At 36.9% G+C, this 20,714-nt stretch overlaps 2 protein-coding genes across 10 annotated transcripts; both read left to right on the top strand.

The window, feature by feature from the left end:
• The first annotated feature begins 1,570 nt into the window (after positions 1–1,570).
• Positions 1,571–4,390, top strand: LOC147478239 (uncharacterized). The gene is made up of 3 exons (XM_086586193.1): positions 1,571–2,281; positions 2,454–4,067; positions 4,151–4,390. Exons 1-3 carry the CDS (start codon positions 1,571–1,573, stop codon positions 4,388–4,390), a joined length of 2,565 nt encoding a protein of 854 aa, XP_086442319.1.
• A 3,255-nt stretch (positions 4,391–7,645) lies between these two features.
• LOC147478238 (caffeoylshikimate esterase-like) lies at positions 7,646–12,808 on the top strand. 9 transcript variants are annotated; one of them, XM_086583678.1, is made up of 9 exons: positions 7,648–7,802; positions 7,974–8,127; positions 10,528–10,557; positions 10,878–11,004; positions 11,101–11,247; positions 11,550–11,680; positions 11,772–11,912; positions 12,200–12,298; positions 12,476–12,808. In XM_086583678.1, the coding sequence occupies exons 2-9, from the start codon at positions 7,984–7,986 to the stop codon at positions 12,701–12,703; spliced, it is 1,047 nt and encodes a 348-aa protein (XP_086439804.1). In that variant the 5' UTR covers positions 7,648–7,802; positions 7,974–7,983; the 3' UTR covers positions 12,704–12,808. The 9 variants fall into 9 exon arrangements, with proteins under 9 accessions (XP_086439807.1, XP_086439804.1, XP_086439803.1 ...); XM_086583677.1 differs by having other exon boundaries at positions 7,967–8,127; XM_086583681.1 differs by lacking the exon at positions 10,528–10,557 and having other exon boundaries at positions 7,646–7,802.
• Positions 12,809–20,714: the final 7,906 nt, after the last annotated feature.

Here is a 20,714-nt window from a genome sequence, read left to right as displayed (position 1 = left end):
TATAGATATTAACAAAAAGAATGGTGGCACAACGTGTTAGAAGGGAATGAGAAAAACACCATAAACAAAACAATAACTCGCATTGTTTGTTAGCACAATCTACCACACCAGTCTTATCTGGTTTCCAGCGGTTGCCCGGGTCCTCACAAAATATCCTTCCTCCAAATCTACGTGATTTACTCCGCCTCAAGCTGTGAGACGCCCAACTCACCATAGCCCTATTACACCTATTCCTGGATTCGAGCTACTCACTTCCTCTGAATCTCTTCAACGAGTCGTGGGACATCTTAATCCTGTAAGGCTATTTATAGATTTCCTCCCATCACGTGCTCAGACTAATTCTGCAATGGGTCATCAAAATGCAAGGTATTTAAATAGGCAATTATTTGTTACCTGTATGATCTTGACTTTTACAGTAAACTCTTACATGTATTCTCTACAGCGTATGACCCCCTCCCCCCCGAGTCTTCAACCTCAGCATTACTTCATGCGATACCACAGCCAACAACATCAAATGGTGCTTCAACATCGCATCACCAAAATGCAAGGTATACGCCCGTTCTTATCGAAACATTGATCATTATTTGCACCTTCATCTACTTTGCTAACACGTTCGCTATTATGTAGACAACAACAATATGATGGAAATGATGACATGACAGACGATGAAGATGATGTACTTCCTTCTAATGTTCTTAACCGTCCAATTGAACAAGGACGTCACTTTTTAGGGGAAATGAATGTTCAATGTCCTTTCTGCCATGCACTTCATTGGAAAGACGAATAGTTGAGTAGACCGTCGCTAGCAAATCCTCGGTTTGGGACTTGCTGTTTGCAAGGGAAAATAAAAATGCCTCCATTGCAGATGTTGCCTGCTGCCCTTAAAGCTTTGTATGAGGGAGATGATCGCAAGTCAAAGTCTTTTCGAAAGTACAGAAGACAATACAATCAGGCATTTGCATTTACAAGTCTAGGTGCTGATGAACGTGTCTTTGTTGGTCGAGGTCTACAACCTTTCACTATACATGGAGAACTACGACACCAAACAGGGGCTCTTATTTACGATCCAGGCAGACAGGCAACGTACTCTCAACTCTATATTTATGATCCAAGTGTAACAGTGGATATTCAACAGCTTCGAAATCCTAATCTGGATGTAGATGTTCTTAGGATCCTGCATGAAACTATGCTCCAATATAACCGTTTCTTTGACACTTTCCTCCATGCATACGAGGTTCTTAGATAGGCTTCTGTTAGGAATGATGAAAATCTCAACATCCATGCTTATTTACATTATAGTGCGGCCACTGACCGACGCCGCTACAACGTGCCATCAGCTGATGAGATTGCTATTATTTTACCCAGAGATGGCAGTGAGCGGGACAGTATGCGAGACATTGTGATTTATCGTAAAGGGGGAAATGAATTTGTTAATATCAGTGAATGTCATCCAGCTTACTTACCTTTACACTATGTGTTAATGTTTCCTCATGGAGAGCTTGGGTGGTGACCAGATCTGAGGCGTTCAGACCCCTCAACTTCATCCCCCACTGCTGACCGCCTCACAAAGATGGACTTCTATTCTTACCTGCTGTTTCAGCGCCCCAACGAATATTCTTCTATTCTGCAAGGGAAAAAACTATTTCAGGAATTCTTAGTTGATGCATGGGCTGCTACTGAACAAAAGAGATTACGATACTACATATTTAGGCAAGATGTACTTCGTGCTAAATTATATCAAAATCTCACTAATGTCCCAGCAGAAACCTTAAATCCAGATCAAGTTGGAAGGCGCGTAGTTCTACCAGCATCATACGTCGGCAGTCCAAGGAATATGTTTGAGATATTCCAGGACTCAATGGCTATAACTCGGTTCAACAACCATCCAGATATATTCCTCACCATGATTGCAAACCCGTATTGGGTGGAAGTTATTAAGGCCTTGCAGAAGAACGAAACTGCTACTGATCGACCGAAAGTGGTAGCCCGTGTGTTTGAACTCAAACGAAAAGCCTTGATGAGAGAGATCAGAGACAAGGGTGTGCTTGGTATTGCTGTTGCACATGTTTACACAATTGAATTTCAGAAACGTGGTCTACCACATATGCACGCCCTTATATATCTTCGACATCAAGACAAAATTCGTGTGCCTGCTCAGGTTGACCGCATTGTTTGTGCTGAATTTTCTGATCTAGATACAGAACCTGAATTGTTCCGCACTGTTATCAAATATATGGTTCATGGACCATGTGGCTTAAAAAATCCAAGTTGTCCATGTATGGTAAATAGGCGTTGCAAAAGTCAGTATCCCCGTGCTTTCGAAAATGTTACGACCATGGATAAGACCGATATCCTATTCATCGCCGCCGTGATTAATCGACAAGAAATATAATGTTAGAGGGCATGAAGTTGATAATAGGGATGTTGTTCCATACAATCCTTATCTTTCTAAGATGTTCGATTGCCATATTAATGTCGAAGTTTGTGCCGGGATATGTTGTGTCAAATACATTCACAAGTACATATTCAAAGGACACGACAAGACAACAGTGGTGTTCAATGACTTGGATGAGATACAACAATATTTAGATGCACGATATATCGGGCCACCTGAAGCGGTTTGGAGGTTGTTCGGGTTTTCTCTTCACCAAGAGAAGTCGTCTGTTATGAGATTAACACTTCATCTCCCTGGAATGCACCGAGTAGTTTACAATCCTAATGAATCAACAGATGCTATTCTCTTAAGGGCTCAGCAACAAAAGTCAACTCTAACTACATTTTTTGAGCGATGTGCTTCAGACCCTGATGCACGAGGGCATACATATCAAGAATTTCCAGAACATTATGTTTGGAGTAAAAGGTGGCATAGATGGACAAAAAGGACTCAAGCACCTGCTATTGGCAGAATGTACTTTGCAAGTCCTAACTCTGGTGAGCGGTTTTATTTGCGGTTACTTCTAACTGTTGTAAAAGGTCCGCAATCCTTTGATAATCTAAAGAGAATTGGAAATGGTCCTCCGCTTCCTACTTTCAAAGAAGCGTGTGTTATGCGTGGACTTCTTGAAGACGACAGAGAATGGGTGCAATGTTTACAAGAGGCTGCAATCATGCAAACTGGGTATCAACTTCGTCGACTATTATGTATTATTCTCATAGAGTGCAATCCGGTGCAACCCGAAGCCTTATGGAATGAATTTTGCGAAAGCATTTGTGATGACCTCCCACACAAGCTTCAAACCATGTTCTTCATTCCTCATCCTATAGATGCCCAGGTACAAGATTATGGCTTATTTCTCCTAAATGATATTCTCTACGAGTCAGGTGGTAGAACTCTTGCTCATTTTCCTACAATTCCACTCTCAATTAGAAATTGGAGCTTGGTTGTTGGGAACAGACTTATATGGGAGCAAAGGCAATTTCAATTTGACCCACGCAATGAAGAGGCACATGCCAATGCCATCCACTTAAATGCTGAGCAACACTTTGCATATAGTGAAGTGACAGATTCAGTAGCTCATAACAGCGGACGACTATTTTTCTTGAATGGAGCAGCCAGCATAGGAAAAACTTTTGTTTACAACACCATTGCTGCTATGTGTTGTACTCAAGGACACATTACTATTATGGTGGCTTCATCCGGAATAGCTTCTTTGCTATTGGCAGGTGGTCGGACTGCTCACTCAACCTTTTGCATCCCATTAGATATTATGGATAACTCAGATATGGGTTCATGGCGTTCACCACAAGCTGAATTATTCGCACAAGCTAACCTAATCATATGGGATGAGGTCCCGATGCAAAACAAGTTCTGTTTGGAAGTTGTTGATCGCACACTTCGTGATATTCGAGACAATGACAACCCATTCGGGGGGATTACTGTGGTTCTTGGTGGTGACTTCCGTCAATGCCTACCAGTTATACCCAGAGGGTCCCGAGAGCAAATTGTTCGTGCTTCCTTGCGATGCTCTTTTCTTTGGAATCACGTCAATGTTCTCACCCTGGTACAGAACATGAGATTAGAGCATGGCACTTATGAGAATTTACTATTTGCAGAGTTCTTAACAAAGGTGCGCACATTTCTGTCCTAATTTATAATATTCCTCTATATTAGAATTCTCATAATATTCTATTTCACATTTTATGTCATCAGGTTGGAAACGATCCTGAAGCGGTTATTGAGCTACCCTCAACGATCCATCATTGCACACATCTTCAGGACCAGATTTCTGCTACTTACCCTCATTTGGATGAAACTTCCACTGTCACCCCTGACTATTTAACTGAGCGGACAATTCTTTCTGCGAGGAATGATGATGTCAATGCCATTAATGTAGCAGCTTTATGTATGTTCCCAAGAGAAACTATGACTTTTCTGGCTGCTGCAAGTTAGATGAGGCAGATGCAAATAATCCAATAAATATTAATTAGTATCCAAATGAGTACCTAAACTCACTTGATCCCACGGGTCTGCCACCATTTCGACTCAAGCTAAAAGAGGGTTGTCCAATAATGTTGCTACGCAATATTGCCCCCAGAGATGGGTTATGCAATGGGACTCGCTTGATGGTGTTGCAATGTCAACCACACGTTATCTGGGCCAGAATTCTTACAGGTGAAAAATCGGGTAACCGTGTATTTATTCCAAGGATCTCTTTGTCACCATCTTCTTCAGATTTTCTTTTAAATATGACAAGAAGACAATTTCCTATCTGTTTGGCTTATTCCATGACTATAAATAAATCACAAGGACAATCTGTGAAGTTTGTGGGAATCGATCTTCGAACTGAAGTTTTCAGCCATGGCCAGTTATATGTGGCATTATCCAGGTGCACTTCCGCAGCCCGCATAAGTATTCTTCTACCTCCAAACGCTGAAAAACTTACTACAAATGTCGTATACCCTGAAGTCTTGCTTTAAGCATTTGTCAGTTCAGTGCATAAGTAGTTTCTTTTCCTTATTATTAGTTTTATTTTCCTTTCATGGTTGTTTACATTTACTTATTCAACAAGTCCATCTATTTGCACTCACTTTATTTAAAAACTTTACTTCCTGCAGTTGAATAGATGTTCACACTAGCCAAGAGTCTTTCACAACCTGTTTTGCAACGTGGTCAGTTTCAGGCATGAGATTTACAACAGAGGTGCTGACCTTGGCAATTCAAATTAAGGTCCTCATGGGGTTTATGAACAAGTTGTGATCGTAAATAATGATATTACTCCTCAGGGCATACTTTTGTGGGGTGGTCTTACGGCCCCTTCTTCGTAATCTTTTGCTGGATTTCTCCTCAATGTACCCTCACTTTGGTGGAACACTGTTTTATCAATTAATCTATTATGCTTCTCATATTTTATTGATATATGCTTGTATTGGTGTTGTTTTATGTTTAAGTACATTTAGAAGATGGACGAAATTTCACATCTTCATATATCCATTTAATGCATTTCTGTTGATACACTTGCTGGATTCAATCACAGTTAATTGTATGCCCATCCTTCTTACAGGATTCAAAACAGTGGAGAGTCAAAAATAACCAATGAGGTTCTATCCAAACTTCTTGCAGATCATGGTTTTCTTCTTCGACTGTTATTGGTAGTGTCAAAGGCGCACGTAAGCCTTGCACCGAAGGTGCGACAAGTTATCGGGGTAGCGCGCAGATGCGTCGAGGTCTCGTGGGCGGTAGGCATGGGCATAACTGATAATTGATAACTGCCCAATCTCGTCATTGAATCGAGCTAACTCCAAATTTTGTGGAACTTTATATGAGAAAGGTACGAAAATTTCAGTATTTGTGTGCGGTGCGTGTGTTCATGCTCTTATTTATTTCTCATACTTATTCAACTCGTAGAAATTCTTATTTATCTGTTTGAAGATATGCCTCAAAAGAGACCATGTATTGTCTAAGGAATTTTAAAAAAAAATGGAAATTTTTAGACTATAGATGATATCTGAAAAAAAGTTGTTAATTGTTCCAAATTTTGTCATGGGAGTCAGCAAGACTGAGATAAACTTGATAAGGTTGCTTAGCGCGGCACCTAATCAACAGAATGAGGCAAAGCTCATGCATGTAAGTAATACAAAGTTGTTCAGTACAATCATGCATGTGAATCTTTATTAATTCTATAATAATTGGAGCTCAATATCTTACTCCATTATCATTGATGGCTGATGCCATTGACTCTTGTAGTATGTTGTTGCTCTACGGGAGTTATTGGAACAACTGAAGGCAGATACTACACCGGATGGCTTGCCAAGTTTAGTGGGTGTTTGGTTATCACTTTTTTAAAAAATCATTTTTTCTTAAAAAATATTTTTATGAAAAAGTATTTATTCTAAAAACAGTTTTTCAATAAACATATTTGGTTGTGATTTTTCTTAAAAGCTATTTTATAAAATCAGATTTAGCACTATGTTTCTCGATATATTTTGGCATATCGTGGCATAAATCATTAAAGTCTAAAACATCCGGAGAATTCATTTGACTTTAGCACCCAAAGTGTTTCCTTTAAAAAAAAATTTTTTAACTTGAAAAACAAGTTTTACCTAATTATCATAAAACAAGTTTTTGGGACCAAAAAATGTTTTTTAGATGAAAAACTATTTTTTTAAATAGAAACCAAACACATTTATTTTTTCACTAATAAACACTTTTTGGCAATAAATAAATAAGATCCAAACACCCCCTTAGCCTATTTTTCTCTCCTGTTTGTCATCCTTTGTTACTATGTGCATGCAATAGCTTTTTATGTGTGCAATAATTATGTGAAAACAATTAGGGCTCAAATTAGTTGCGATATTTAATTATGTGAAAACCCTTGAAGCTGTGGCATTGTTACGCGTATAGCCAATTTTGGAAGAAATATGGCTACTGTTGAAAACTTGGAAGTGTAGGAGGAGACTGCTATATTTGTATGTACATGAGGGCCTTATCACTTTCTTTGTTTTGATAGTCTTGTATATACTGTCTAATCTGTAATATTTTCTTTATTTTCATTTTCTGAGAAAACATGCAATCATGTCGTAGGGTTTTTCAGAAATTCAAAGATCTTAGATAGTGGCTACTCAGAGAAGATTGAAGACATTGCTGCCAGGTTTTCCTACCCACCGGTGCGTGTACTGGTTTAAGTCCTTCGAGAAAACCATATGGATAATATCATTTCAAGTTTTCGTACAAATGCTTTTAATGACCGGGTCCATGCGGACACTCGTACAAATAAGGCTGTTGTTTTAAGAGACACATCTGGTCTATACGGATCCCCTTTGGATTTTGGAATGGCTGAAAATTAACTTTGGTTTCCACTTTATGTTCCGCCTGTTGGTCCAAGATGTTTGAGAATTGAGAATACTAAGCCACTTGCCTTCTAATAATTATCTTTAACCCCAAGTCCATAAGTATATTGTACACGCTCCGAAGGCGCGTGTACGCCTTGTGCCGAGTTATTTCGCGTCGAAGGCGCGGCTGGCCTTGCACCAAAGGCGTGATAAGTTGTTTCGCGCCGAGTGCGCGCGTAAGCCTTGCACCAAAGGCGTGACGAGTTATTGTGGTAGCGCCGCAGGCGCATCGAGGTCTCGTGGGCCGTAGGCACCGGCATATCCTAGTTCTAATATAATCTATCACTTTTGTATAATATTTTCCGCCAATAAATAAAATGCATTTGTTATGCTTACACTTTGTTGTACGTTTTCTCTTCGTTCACTATATGAGATTTCGTCTTCTTTCGCAACAGAAATCTCAATCCTGGGTCCACAAAAGTATGAACACGCATAATCTATTGGTATCTAACACCAGAACTCACAAGGCATTGGTATCTAACACCAAAACTCTACTAAAATTCTTATCATCTCACTGCACGATACATTCCACACCACACGCATCATTTTGTCATCACCTCATACATTATTATTGTATCTTCAATAATTGTTCTTCAATCACTTCTAGAGGCATTTCTTTATTATGAACCTTTGTTAGAACATAGGGGAGGAAGAATGGCTACTGCAGTGAAGTTTGAAGGCATTACAGATGAATTACAGGAAATTTTAGATACAAACCTAGATGAAGCACCTGCTAGGCGTCGAGTTCGTGAAGCTTTCAAGGAAATTCAGCTTGGTATTGACCATTGCATGCCAAAGGTGAAATTTCTGCTAGAGTTATTACTAAGTTGAACTGGCATTGTTTTTCGAGAAAATGACCAAAAAATACATCAAACTAATTTTGCTGTTGGTTTCAAAACAGACAATACGCACTTTTTTTTTATTCAAATAAACATTGTACTTTCAAAACAATTCAATTTAGTCAAACCGTCAAATTAATTGGATGGCGTGCTGACGTGGGTCGTTAAAAATTTCTCCAAATCTAAATTTACTTATGTGGCATTAGTTTCAACCTTGAGGAATCCACATAACATTTCGACACACCAACTCTTGAAATATCAACTGAAAATCCGAAATTATAGTGAAATCGAAATTTAAGATGTTTGAAATTGAGATTTGAGGTGGCATTAGTTGCACATTGTCTATCACTTTTCCCGCCAGTGCAACTTTTTTTTTCTTTATTATGACAGCTAGGGTTAGTTGCAAACACCCCAAACACTCCAGCACTGGTTAAATTTTCTCTTCTCATTTCTCTTTGCCCTCTCTCTTATTATGTCTTCCAGCTCAGTTAATACTCGCGTTAATTCTCGTACGATTTGTGAATGTGGGTATCAAGTTGTTGTAAAAGTTTCCAACACCCCACAAAACCCAGGAAGAAGATTTTATGGGTGTGCCATTAGGGTTTGTAGTATTTTTGGGTGGGTTGATCTTGATCCTCCAAGAACTGTTCAGCCCAACCAATTGGCTGATTTACATAATCGGATTAGGACATTGCAGACAAGTAATGAGCAATACGGGCTTGAATTTGGTCGTTTATATAGAATGGAATTTGAACTTTTGAGGAGAATTGAAGAACAAAAAATGCTCAACAATGAATTGAAAAAGGAAAATGCGTCATTAGTGAAGAAATGTCCTATGGTGTCGAAGATTGTTTTGTCTGCCGACACATAAATACGAGGTCATAATAAAAAGGGCACCACTCTGCACACTCAACGCCTCTCTCCACTTTTTTGTAACGCTAATTTCTGTGGATTTCAAAACTTATCCATTCTGTTTCTTACCTTTTTCTTGCAAAGGGGGTTATGGATTTTTGCAGGAATGTATCAGTTTCTGGTGGTTTGCCTTATGAATACTAGCTAGAACAAGTTATTTCTCCTGCCTATTCTAAGCTCAATGGTACAACAACTTATTCTTCTTCCCTTGATGACTTATTCCCTATGCCTATTGGTAGTGGAATGAGTAAGGTTGCAGCTACCCCGTCCTTTAGAAAGATATGCCCGCCCCCTCTCTTAACTCTATCATTTCATCGATTAGCCTGTGTTACGCGTCTCAGTTACAATCCTAATTGCCCGATTGAGGATTCAAGCAATAACCAACACCCCAACCCCCAAAACCTTCTGAAAAAACGTTAGCCTCTTAAATTTCAAACATCTTAAATTTCGATTTCACTATAATTTCAGATTTTCAGTTGACATTTCAAGAGTTGGTGTGTCGAAATGGTAGGTGGATTTCTCAATGTTGAAACTAATGCCACATAAGCAAATTTAGATTTGGGGAAATTTTTAACGACCCACGTCAGCATGCCATCCAATTAATATGAGGATTTGACTAAATTGAAATGTTTTGATAGTACAATGTTTATTTGAATAAAAAAAAGTATGTTGTCTGTTTTGAAACCAACTGTAAAGTTTGATGTATTTTTTAGTCATTTTCTCTTGTTTTTCCAAGGGCCTTACCAGCTTGTCTGCCGGCCACTCTCTACTTGTTAGCTACATCGCGCATAGAATAAAAGGTTTTGTACTACTAATTAGAACGTTTTAACTAAATAAAAATGAAAATGATGCAGAAATTGCACATGAAAGATCAAATCAAACTGTAGGGGATAACATGAGTTTCTTAATAAATTATTTCTAACAACGCATGAGAATTCTTTATCTATCAGTATCATGTTCAGTTTTGTAACATTAACAAGATTTATCACGGTTTTAGACGGGTAATATGCCTTTTCTGTACTGATATAATTGGGAGTTTGGGACAATTTAATATGCTTCGATCTCTTCTCTCAGCTTTCCCGATCAATGTCTTTTTCTGTGCTTCTAAACTGATTTCTTCTCCTTTAGTTCTTTCCTAAAAAAAACACAAATGATACAAACTAGGTAATTGATGTAATTATGTAAAGATTAGTCCTAAAATGTGCAAACAATAACCCTAGCTGATGATGGAAAATATCGTTTATGTTTCCTAACATACGCACCCATACCCTCGCGTTCTATCTGCTAAAAATATGTATCTTTCGCATGTATCTGGATATCTAATTCTGAAGTGAAGGACTACTTGGATACAAACATTTTATATACTTTAACAAAGTGCTATGAGTTATTCGTTCACAGACTACAAAGTGAGATAGCTAATTTCTCTTTTTCGCTGGTGGTGTTGCAGAAGTCATACGATGGGTTGAAAATGAAGGAGGTACCTATATAGTTCAATCAGTATAGTTTAAAAGCCTCTATTTTAATGGTAGGAACATGTTTATTTTTTTTTTCTAAATTTGCGTGTTCCAGTTTGACTCGATTTTATTAGTTTCGCAAGCACTAGCAACCAAAACAAAAATTTCATCTAAAGTTTCACTTTGCGTCTCTACGTACTATTAGCATGACAAATGTTATTACAAAGACTTTCAGTTCATTGTGCTTGGCTGGTAATTGATTGATGTCATCACATCCTATCAAGAGTAATGTGATCATGCTCGAGTCGAAATTTATTAACCGAGTTTAGATGCTTTTATACAGTCATATAAGAAGAACTCCAGAGGATTGCAAATTTACTCAAAAAGCTGGCTGCCAAAAACTTCTCCTCCAAAAGCACTGGTCTGTTATTGTCATCCTTATGGAGACAGTTGCACATTCTTCTTTGAAGGCATGTAACAGACACTTGTAGCTAATAAAAAGTTAGTATTTGTTCATATTACTCTATAAAAGTGAAATAAATTTAGCTTCGATTTAATGTCCACAGGAACTGCTAGGAAGCTAGCGTCGTCTGGATATGGAGTTTTTGCGATGGATTACCCTGGATTTGGTCTTTCAGATGGTCTTCATGGCTATATCCCCAAACTTGACTTGCTCGTAGATGATGTTGTCGAGCATTTCTCCAAAGTCAAAGGTGTTTTACCACCTCCTTTATGGTGGAATTTTTATATAGGCTCATATTTAATTTATGTACTGATTACTTCTAATTCTGGTATACGACAATTAATCACTTTTGTTTAGTTAGGAAGGAAACCTTATCCAAAAAAAAAAAAAAAAAAAAAAAAAGTTGGATAGGAATTGAAGTAAGCATGTTTGTCCTGAGGTGTTTCAGCTAAACATGAATTTAGATACTGCTCGTGCTAAAAAAATCGGAGATCGCATAGTCGCAGAAATATACTATAGTACTTTCTACTTATAACCTCTGTGGGATGACAGAAAACCAGGAGTACAAAAGCATCCCAAGCTTTTTGTTTGGGCAGTCTATGGGTGGAGCAGTTGCTCTGAAGGTCCACTTCAAACAACCTAACGCCTGGGATGGTGCAATTCTTTCTGCACCTATGTGCAAAGTATTCCCCTGAACCTAAGTTTATACCAAGGCCTTATTGATTGGTGATATACTGATATGTGAATCTAATCTACTTTAGTGTTTGTTAATAGATTGCAGATAATATGGTTCCACATTGGTTAGTGACAAAGCTTCTGATTGGTATTGCTAAGTTTTTTCCCAGAGCGAAGTTAGTTCCGCATAACAATTTTGGTGACTTGGCATTCGGAGACTTGAAAAAGAGAGAGCAAAATGTAACATGTCTCTCCTGTTATAGACTATTTCAGATATCAAGGTTTTAGAACACATGTTTCAGACAACTCAGCATTTTAGTTTCTTTCTTAGCCAGTATGAGTGCCATCAAGGATTCACCTGCTGGTGGTGCTATTTACTAAAATTGCATAGAGCAATCCTAAGTCATAACATAAGATGAATGTCTGTGAGCTTTGCTCTCTAATTCTACGAAAATGTGGCCGAGTCTTCTAGATTTTAAAAAACAATTGATGCACATGTGACCTATTTTATTTTTCATGAATTGCAGGCTATCTATAATGTTATTTCTTATTATGGTAAGGTACGTTTGCAGACTGCCATAGAGTTACTCAACACAACTCAAGAAATAGACCAACGATCAAGAGAAGTACGAAAATCCTACTTCAATTTTCATTTGCGTAATTTCACATTGCATTTGGCTAAGTATGAAGGTTTATTGGAGTTTGGTTTTCTTAAAAGATGAACTCTCTTAGTTTTTCAAATATCAGTTCCAATTTTGCATGATGTTGGGTGATTTAATAATGTTAATAATAATATGATACAGGTAACTCTGCCATTGTTAATACTACAAGGAGAGGGTGATGTTGTGACTGATCCGTCAGTGAGTAAGGCGTTGTATGAGAAAGCTAGCAGTCGGGACAAGAAGATCCTATTTTATAAAGATGGTTGTCATGCTCTTTGTGAAGGTGACACTGACGAGACGATATCTCAAGTTTTCGTTGATGTCATATCTTGGCTCGATGAGCATAGCATGAGAAACACCCCATGCTAACTGATTGTCGTTCTTTCATTTATTTTTCTAAACATTATTAGTGAACTTTTATCTGTGCCCTTGGAACTCTCACTTTTTATGTCAATTTCCACGTATTTAACATTATGCCTATATGAGTTTGGATTTGAATGTGGCCTAGTTAGTAGAAGCTTGATATATGGCTTTGAGTCTCTGACTATATGTCGTTGGTAGAATGTCACGCACATTTTGCCTTACGATGAATATATGGCCTATAACTATTTAGGTATATAAAACATAGGGAGAAACCGAGAAACAAAAATTAAACTCAAAGAAAAGAATGGTTCCTATGACTAAGAAATTCACCTCTTGCTTTCAAGGAAAGTCGAGCATAACCAAATTCTGAAAGCAGCTCTAGGCTCTAGCTGTTCATTTAGCCACATGGTCCACCTAACAAAAATCCAAGAGTAAAGAAGAAAAGAATCAGATCCTAGCATCAGTAATTTATTTGCCCGAGCAATAACTTCTCTGCTGGTTTGTTTTAAGGAACTGCACTACCTCTTTCGCATTTTGATTTAGTTTTACCCATCACATTTTTCTGGAATTTATTATAGGAAAAAATTCTAGTTGAACTATTTAATTCAAAAGAGGACATCAAAGACCATTAATACCGAGTAGTTGAGAATGCTCCCAAAAAGCCACCTCAACCCCCTTTTTTCTCTGAGGTGGACACCTCAGCTTCGGCAGAAAAACAAACAAACTTACGCCCAGTTTTGGAAAATGTTCGCGTAACAATCCGAAGTAAAAGAAAAAGAGAAAAAAACCTTTCGTCAAAACTCAAAACCCCACCTCCGACCTTTACCAAAAAAACTAAAAAAAAAACCTAGCTTGATAAAGATGAGTCAGTCAACCCAACAGGCGATTCATTCCTTCCAAGTATCTCTCTCTCTCACTCCCACTAGCCTCATTTCATTCTCTAATCGAATCAGAAGATGAACTCTGAAGATCTGGAGAAAAAGAACGAACTTTGAAGAAATTATACAAAGCGAACGTTGTTGTCTGTTCTTAAATCAGGTACTCTCCTCTCTTCAAATCAAATTATCTCCCTCAAATTCTCTGTTAACAGTTTTAGGTGTTCAAATTTTTAATCACCTCTCTTTCTCTCTCTAATGTTATCAATGACCGAAACAATCTTCAATTTCATGCTTCTATTTTCTTCAATAGCTAGAGGTTGTTATTGGCTGGAACAAGCTTCAATTTCACAGGTTTGGTATTTTCTGTCAAAAAAAGATGCTTCTTTCATTTAATTAGTATATTGGTTGATGCATTTTTCGTATGAATTTTATTGGCGATGCTAAGGGTTTGTTTTTGATATGTGTGTATTAAAAAAAAAAGTTTTGTGAATATTTCATTAACAGAACACCAAATTAAAAAAATTCACAACTCTATGTAAAGTGAGGGACTTCCCATCGTTCACCCTCGCACAGTGCTGCTTGTTTGTGCCTAATGAGACTGCTAGGTTTGCCAAAGAAACAAATAGAATGGTATATTCTTAGCTGGGTGGAGAGACTGCTAGGTTTTTGTCTTATCTTGCTATTCACCCGATTATGTATGCACTATGTTAACCTTAATAGGGCGCATCCGTTACATAGTGTCTTGATATGTTTTCATTTAGTATATGTCATTGTTATTTGCGAACTATGTAATGCCATTAACTTTGGAACTGTTTGGTGCCTAACATGGTGTCTCTACAATATTATTATATTGATATCAATATATCAAATTAGCAAAGTTTGCCTTTCCACTTTAGTGCTTGCTTCCCTTAATCCCTAAGCTTTGACACTTCAATTTTTAATCGGTTGTTGTTCCAAGCCATCTCTCCACCCAGTCTCCCAATAGGCCTTTTCTTCGTTACGTACTCTATTCTCTCTCTCTCTCTTTTTTTTTTAAAATGTCTTGCGAATAAGTGCATCCAATGCCTTTCCGCTTCAGTGCTTGCTTCCCTTAATCCCTAAGCTTTGACACTTCAATTTTTAATCGGTTAAGGCTGTTGTTCCAAACCATCTCTCCACCCAGTCTCCCAATAGGCCTTTTCTTCGTTACTCTATTCTCTTTTTTTTTAAAATGTCTTGCAAATAAGTGCACCCAATCTATGTAAGGTATGCATGTTGATGTCGATACTATTTTATATCGTTAGGCTTACTCGGAGATTGTGTTAATTTATCTGGCATTGAACTTTTATATCCTTTTCTTCTTAACTTTATCATGTTCTCAACGAGTTGGGCATCTATGATCGTCTTTAGTGGTATTAAATGTTAGTAGCATAATCAGTGTGAGTAAATATTTATACAAGTTTTGTGTATGAAATTTCTAATTACTTTAGCTTTAAGCATTCAAATAATCCAAAAAATATGTGTACTCGCGAACAACAACCCTTATATTTTTAGTTGCAAGTGCTATTTAAAAAATTTCCCTTTGACATACACCTTATGAAAGTAAATGCTTACACAGTTACACTACTACAATGACGAAACCAGCACGTACCTAAAGTAATAACTATTACTCTCGGCATCCAAAGAAAAATAAATACGAATACTAACCACTAATTCAAATTCATCAAAACTTGAAGCACTAATGTGTTGCATGTTGAATTTCCTAGCGTCCTTTTTTATTGCGTCCAGTACAACGATGATATCGTATCTATCCACTTTTGTGTTTGTCATTATGTTATGTACTTTTTCCCCTTGACTTTATTTATTGGTTTGTCTTGCTGATTTTGATTTCAGGCTATGATTGTTTTATTTTCTATCATTTTCCCCCACAGAGCAACTGTGTCTATGGAGCATGGAAGCATTAACTTTGGTTAGAGCACTCTGACCGTGCTCTAAAAGGGCTGGTACAGCGAGCCAGGTCATTAATATATTCTCACTCATATTTTAAGAGAAAGGTCGAGTTTTATTGCGGTTTCTGCTACTCAGCATGTTTTATATCATTCCTGTTAGATTTATGTGCATGTTATATATGTTATGTGTATAGTATTTTGATTGGTAGTTGTCTTTGATATGATTGCCCAAGCATTTGCAACAATGGTGATTCGCATGTAAGTCCTTGGCTCCCATTTGATTGGGATTCGAGACAATGCTCTGTAGTAAATTTCGGTTGAAAACAATTAATATATTTGCTACATATTACTTCTGGCCCTGTCCTCCAATTCGTTTATGGTGCTGATATGGGAATGCCACCTAATGAGCTTACTTAGGTGGTTTTGCTCATGGTGCGAGAGGAATGGACATCGAGTGTTAATAATCAGCTTACACAAAGGGATTCATCTGAAGGTGCTTACACAATTTTTTTTTACTACCGCTATCATACGTCCTTCGCTCCCATTTTATGGGGAATCGAGCCAATCGTCTGTAGTAGATTTCGGTTTTAAACAATTAATATATTTTCTACATATTACTTCTGACCCTGTCCTCCAATTCGTTTATGATGCTGATATGGGAATGCCACCTAATGAGCTTCCTTAGGTTACCTTGGTTTTGCCCATGGTGTGAGAGGAATGGACATCTGGAGTGTTAATAATCAGCTTACATAGAGGGATCCATCTGAAGATGATTACATAAAAAAAACTTTTACTACCGCTATCATAAACAAAAGCACAGCTTAGGTTGCAAAATCTGTTTGAGTGTCGAAACATAGTATATCTTCCACTCTAAATTCTATAGGGGACTGAACAAAATACATCCTAGGCTATACAAGTATTTTTGGACCTGCAGGACCCTGTTTAAGACTTACACAATGGGTTGGTGGTAGTTTTACATTGGTGGCGGCCTGATTTTGTAATTCTAATTGTGTTTAGAGTTTGTCCATTTGGATATGAGCAAGGTATAATGATAGCTTAGTGCACAATTTAGAAATTGCTCCTACTCAATTTTCTTTTAACCGAAACTGTTCTCGCTGCAGAGAAAGTAATGGCACCTGACGACCGTGACTTCAAGTCTTTAATTATGGTTCCTTCTTGGCATTCCTTCCCAACTCGGAAAATAGTTTCTGTTACTATTAAAGTTGTTGGCGCTACACCATGGTGTAGTTGGTTGGTACTGTTCTCTAATTTGAATTAGCTGGAGGCACATCTCATTTTTATTTCATTTGTTTAGTTGATAAGTGTATAATCTAACTTGCTTTAAATGATATGAGCAGTGTTCGTTTTGCTACACACAGTTGTGTTGTACATCATAAAGAAAGAAAGAAAAAAAGAAAAAAATTGATTGAATTTGCTTATATGTTCTTTGGTTTTTGTTTTTGATTTTACAAATAATATGTATGCATAAACTGTCTTTTGATCCTTTCCAGAAGAATATTTCATATAAGGTACTTTTCTTGATTTAGCACTAAATTTTGGAATGAATTTGCATACTTGATAAAATTTACTAAATTCAAGCAAGATGGAGAGTACAATGCTTTTTCACTTTGAATTTATGTCGATTGCTTTAGTATATATACATATATGCAAGAAAATGGTTTTACTTCTAATAGGGATGACCTGTTAAAATGTACCTGCAATGCAGTTCGGTGAAGCGTCCTTAGGCAAAGTGCATTTCTTTGATAGTACATTTGTTTAATTCCAAATTGGATATAAGACAAATAACTTAGTTATGCGCGCTAGAATAAATGTGCTGCTATTGGAAATAGTTGGATTTAGATAACTACCATGGAGTTTGTGTTGAGGAATTACAGTTAGGTGTCATTTGAAATCTCAGTATTCAATCCCCTAAGGTGTACTAGTTAATAATTAAGCTTTTGGGGAGACAATATTCTATATACGTTGGGTTTAGTTTGGAAAGATGTTCATGTTTTAAGCAAATAATTTGGTTATAATTGGAGATATCTTTATATTATTGGTATCCAGTAAATATTTATGCAATGTATTAGTTCACACATCTCTGAACTTTGTCGGGTTTTTAGGATTCATTAATGAACTTTTGCATCAGGGATGACTCTGTGATTATTGAATACCTAAGTGATCTACAAAGGAAAAATTCCTTTCAGAGGGTGGATGACTGGATGTAATGTCTAGAAATGCAGGGTTTTGACATATACAAACTTTATTCATGAAAATTAGAAATTTGTAAAGGCAAAAAGGAATTTTCCTCTTTCTACATATCTCAGCATTACTTGACTTTATCATGTTTCAGTGTCTACTCACATTTTGTAGAAAGCATAGTCACAATACAAAGCTCGATGAGGAGGAGTTGTAGTCAATGGGTTATCTCTAATGGAATGTCTTCTAACAAACGTTTAGTATGGTAAGAACAAAAGTTTGTATTTCCCTGATCATGCATTGAAATGATTTATCATGGTGAACCAATATCATATCCCCTATTTCAGCCTTTCAAGTAATAAATTCACAGTTTTTTCATTTTGAGTCATATGGTTATTTGGTTCTAAGTTTTAGTTTAACAATCGAGTTATATAACCTATGAAAAGTACTCAAAATTAGTTCATTTGACAAAAACACATGTTTGTTGCAATTGTGCCACATGGTGGCCATGTTTATAAATCCCACGCCCTAATAGTAAATAGTATTATGCAAATCAAGAAGTGTACATTTTGTTATGCAAACTGAAGTTAGGGACTAGATAGGGTTTCTTGACTTTCTTTCTTTCTTTCTTTTTATTTATATTAAGCTTTCCGGTGTTATCTTCTTCTTTTTCAGTCTAAACCTCTCCTCTATCCTTCCATGATAACGAGTCAGTCTACGAACAGATCTATCTATTACATTTCGCTAAATGAAATTTGAAGGGTACTATATTTTCACTAAATGAAATTTGAAGGGTTTGGACCCTTAGATATTGTCATGCTGAAGGTGGAAGTCTAAGTACAAGTGGTCAGAGGTTGAGTCGGGGACTAATTTTTTTTTATTTATTTATTTTTAATTTTTTTTTTATTTATAAAATTGTAACAAATTTGATTTTGGTACTTTTTGGTTTCTAACCTGCGCCAAGGCGCTTTTATGTAACCTAAATATCGTTGGGGAGATTCCTCCGAACTGATTTCTTAAATTGCTCGCATAGCCATAGGTTCATTACTTCATTCCATCCAACCCAAAAAGGAGTTGTAGTTACACGTTCAAGTGCTAATTGCGCTTCTCACACATGCATGGTGGAACGAGCCATTCCAATTGTTCCCATTCTTCTTTGGTCTTGGTAAAGACATGAGGACATCTCAAAATTTGCATTAACAAAGTACTTGCATGCATTCAAATGTAGAGGCAAAATGCTTTCTCTACAATCTTTTTTCTCCAAAAAATTTATTTCACAATTTTGCTTGATTTGTTGCTACACATATTACATAAGTTACAGAATTGTGGTTCAACAGGGTTTCACGATCGGGCAGTAGACGTTTGTAAGTCTATTTTCCTTTGTATATATGACAAGATGTCCTCTTATTCTTTAAAGCCAATGTGTCCTCCTATACTCTTGGATCTGATTGTGTTTGGTTTTATAGCATATTGGAAGTTCACTTCCATTCACTTGCACACCATCAGGTTGGGTCTAGGATGGGAGGCAACAAAGATGGAAATTCAAACGTGACGGCGAAGGTGAGGCATATGTACATTGTGTTCTAATCTTTTTTTTTTTCTTTCTTTCTTTTTGCTTCACGGTTATTGAAACATAACGTTTTACCCATTATAAAAGCCATTTCTTGAAATGTTTTGACTAAACTATGGCTCTTTTACTACTTCGATCTTCTTCTTCTTTTTATGGGTGTGTGTGTGCTCTCAATTTGTACTATTTGAACATAAAGAAATAGACTTTTTACTATTTGAACAAGTTTTGGATTTGTTCATCTCTTTTTAGTATATGAAGTCGAAGGCCTATAAGGCTACAATGTATATAGTGAAGTATGAATTCACATATAATATACGTTAATAGTAGTGGGCAATGTTGGCATTAAACTTTACCATGCATTACCTCTGTTCTTCCCAATTTCATGTGGCGTGGACTTTGGCGATTTCTTTTTGGTTTTGTTCCTTAATGTTTTGGTTGTTAATTTCAACGTTTTCACAAACTTGACTTTGGTTAGAATTTATATATTTTGTCATTTTAGGATTATGTAGTTTTTATACCATTATCCATTTGGTTGCATGAGAACCATTGGCAAGAACCTACATCATGTTTTCAACGCCATTGGTGAAAACTTAAAAACAAAATTATCTTTTGTGGGATCATTAAAAAGATAAACATATGATTTTAAGGCATGTATTCTTCTTGAATACTCAATCAAGTAATAGTATTGTTATAAAACTTAGATCTTTGCATTGTTAGGTTATGAATTATTTGCTCTAATGATAAAATATACATTGTTTGTTTTTAGTATAGTATTGTCCAGTACTTAGTTAAGTTCTCATCGATTGAACTATCTGAGAGATTATGATTAATCGGCTTAAATTAGTTGTGGTACATCAAAAAACATGTTTTCCACCATAATTTGTCGTAACTTAGTTTTGGCCTTGGAATGAAGGCATGGGTTTTACACTTTTACTGTTTTTGCGCTTGGTATTGATGTCTCCTTTGATACTGTCAGTCGAGACCTCACCAAGTGCAATGTTGGCTTGACCTTTTCGAATGCGTCTTAATTGCTACTCTGACTGCGAAGTGTAATTATATTGATTTTTATTTGTTGAGTGCTGATTTAGTAGGTTTCCTGAGTATCCAGGAATGGCAAAGGGTAAAACTCTCAATGTGTCCTACTATTCTTGAGCTCGCTCATAGTTTTACAACTAATCGGTACACACTCACATTCGATACACAACACGCATTGGACCCCATCACCATCGTAAAAGCACGGGTTAGATACACTGTAGCTTTTAGATGATTTGCTACTGGTACTAACTTTTTTTAGCATAGTTGATATTAGCTAAGAAGTAGACTTTTAAAACATGGGAGTGGTTGTCGACAGGGGAAATTGGAATAAATCTTCCTTAGTTCCTGCTAAACATTGATGAGGCATTTGCTTGGGATAGTTGGAGTTTGTGCCCTTGATAGTGCCT

This window comes from Coptis chinensis, chromosome 9, assembly GCF_015680905.1.
Source record: "Coptis chinensis isolate HL-2020 chromosome 9, ASM1568090v1, whole genome shotgun sequence".
NCBI classification, from domain to species: Eukaryota; Viridiplantae; Streptophyta; class Magnoliopsida; order Ranunculales; family Ranunculaceae; genus Coptis; species Coptis chinensis.
Note: the sequence above shows the minus strand (reverse complement) of the source record. Positions and strands in the feature narration are given on the sequence as shown.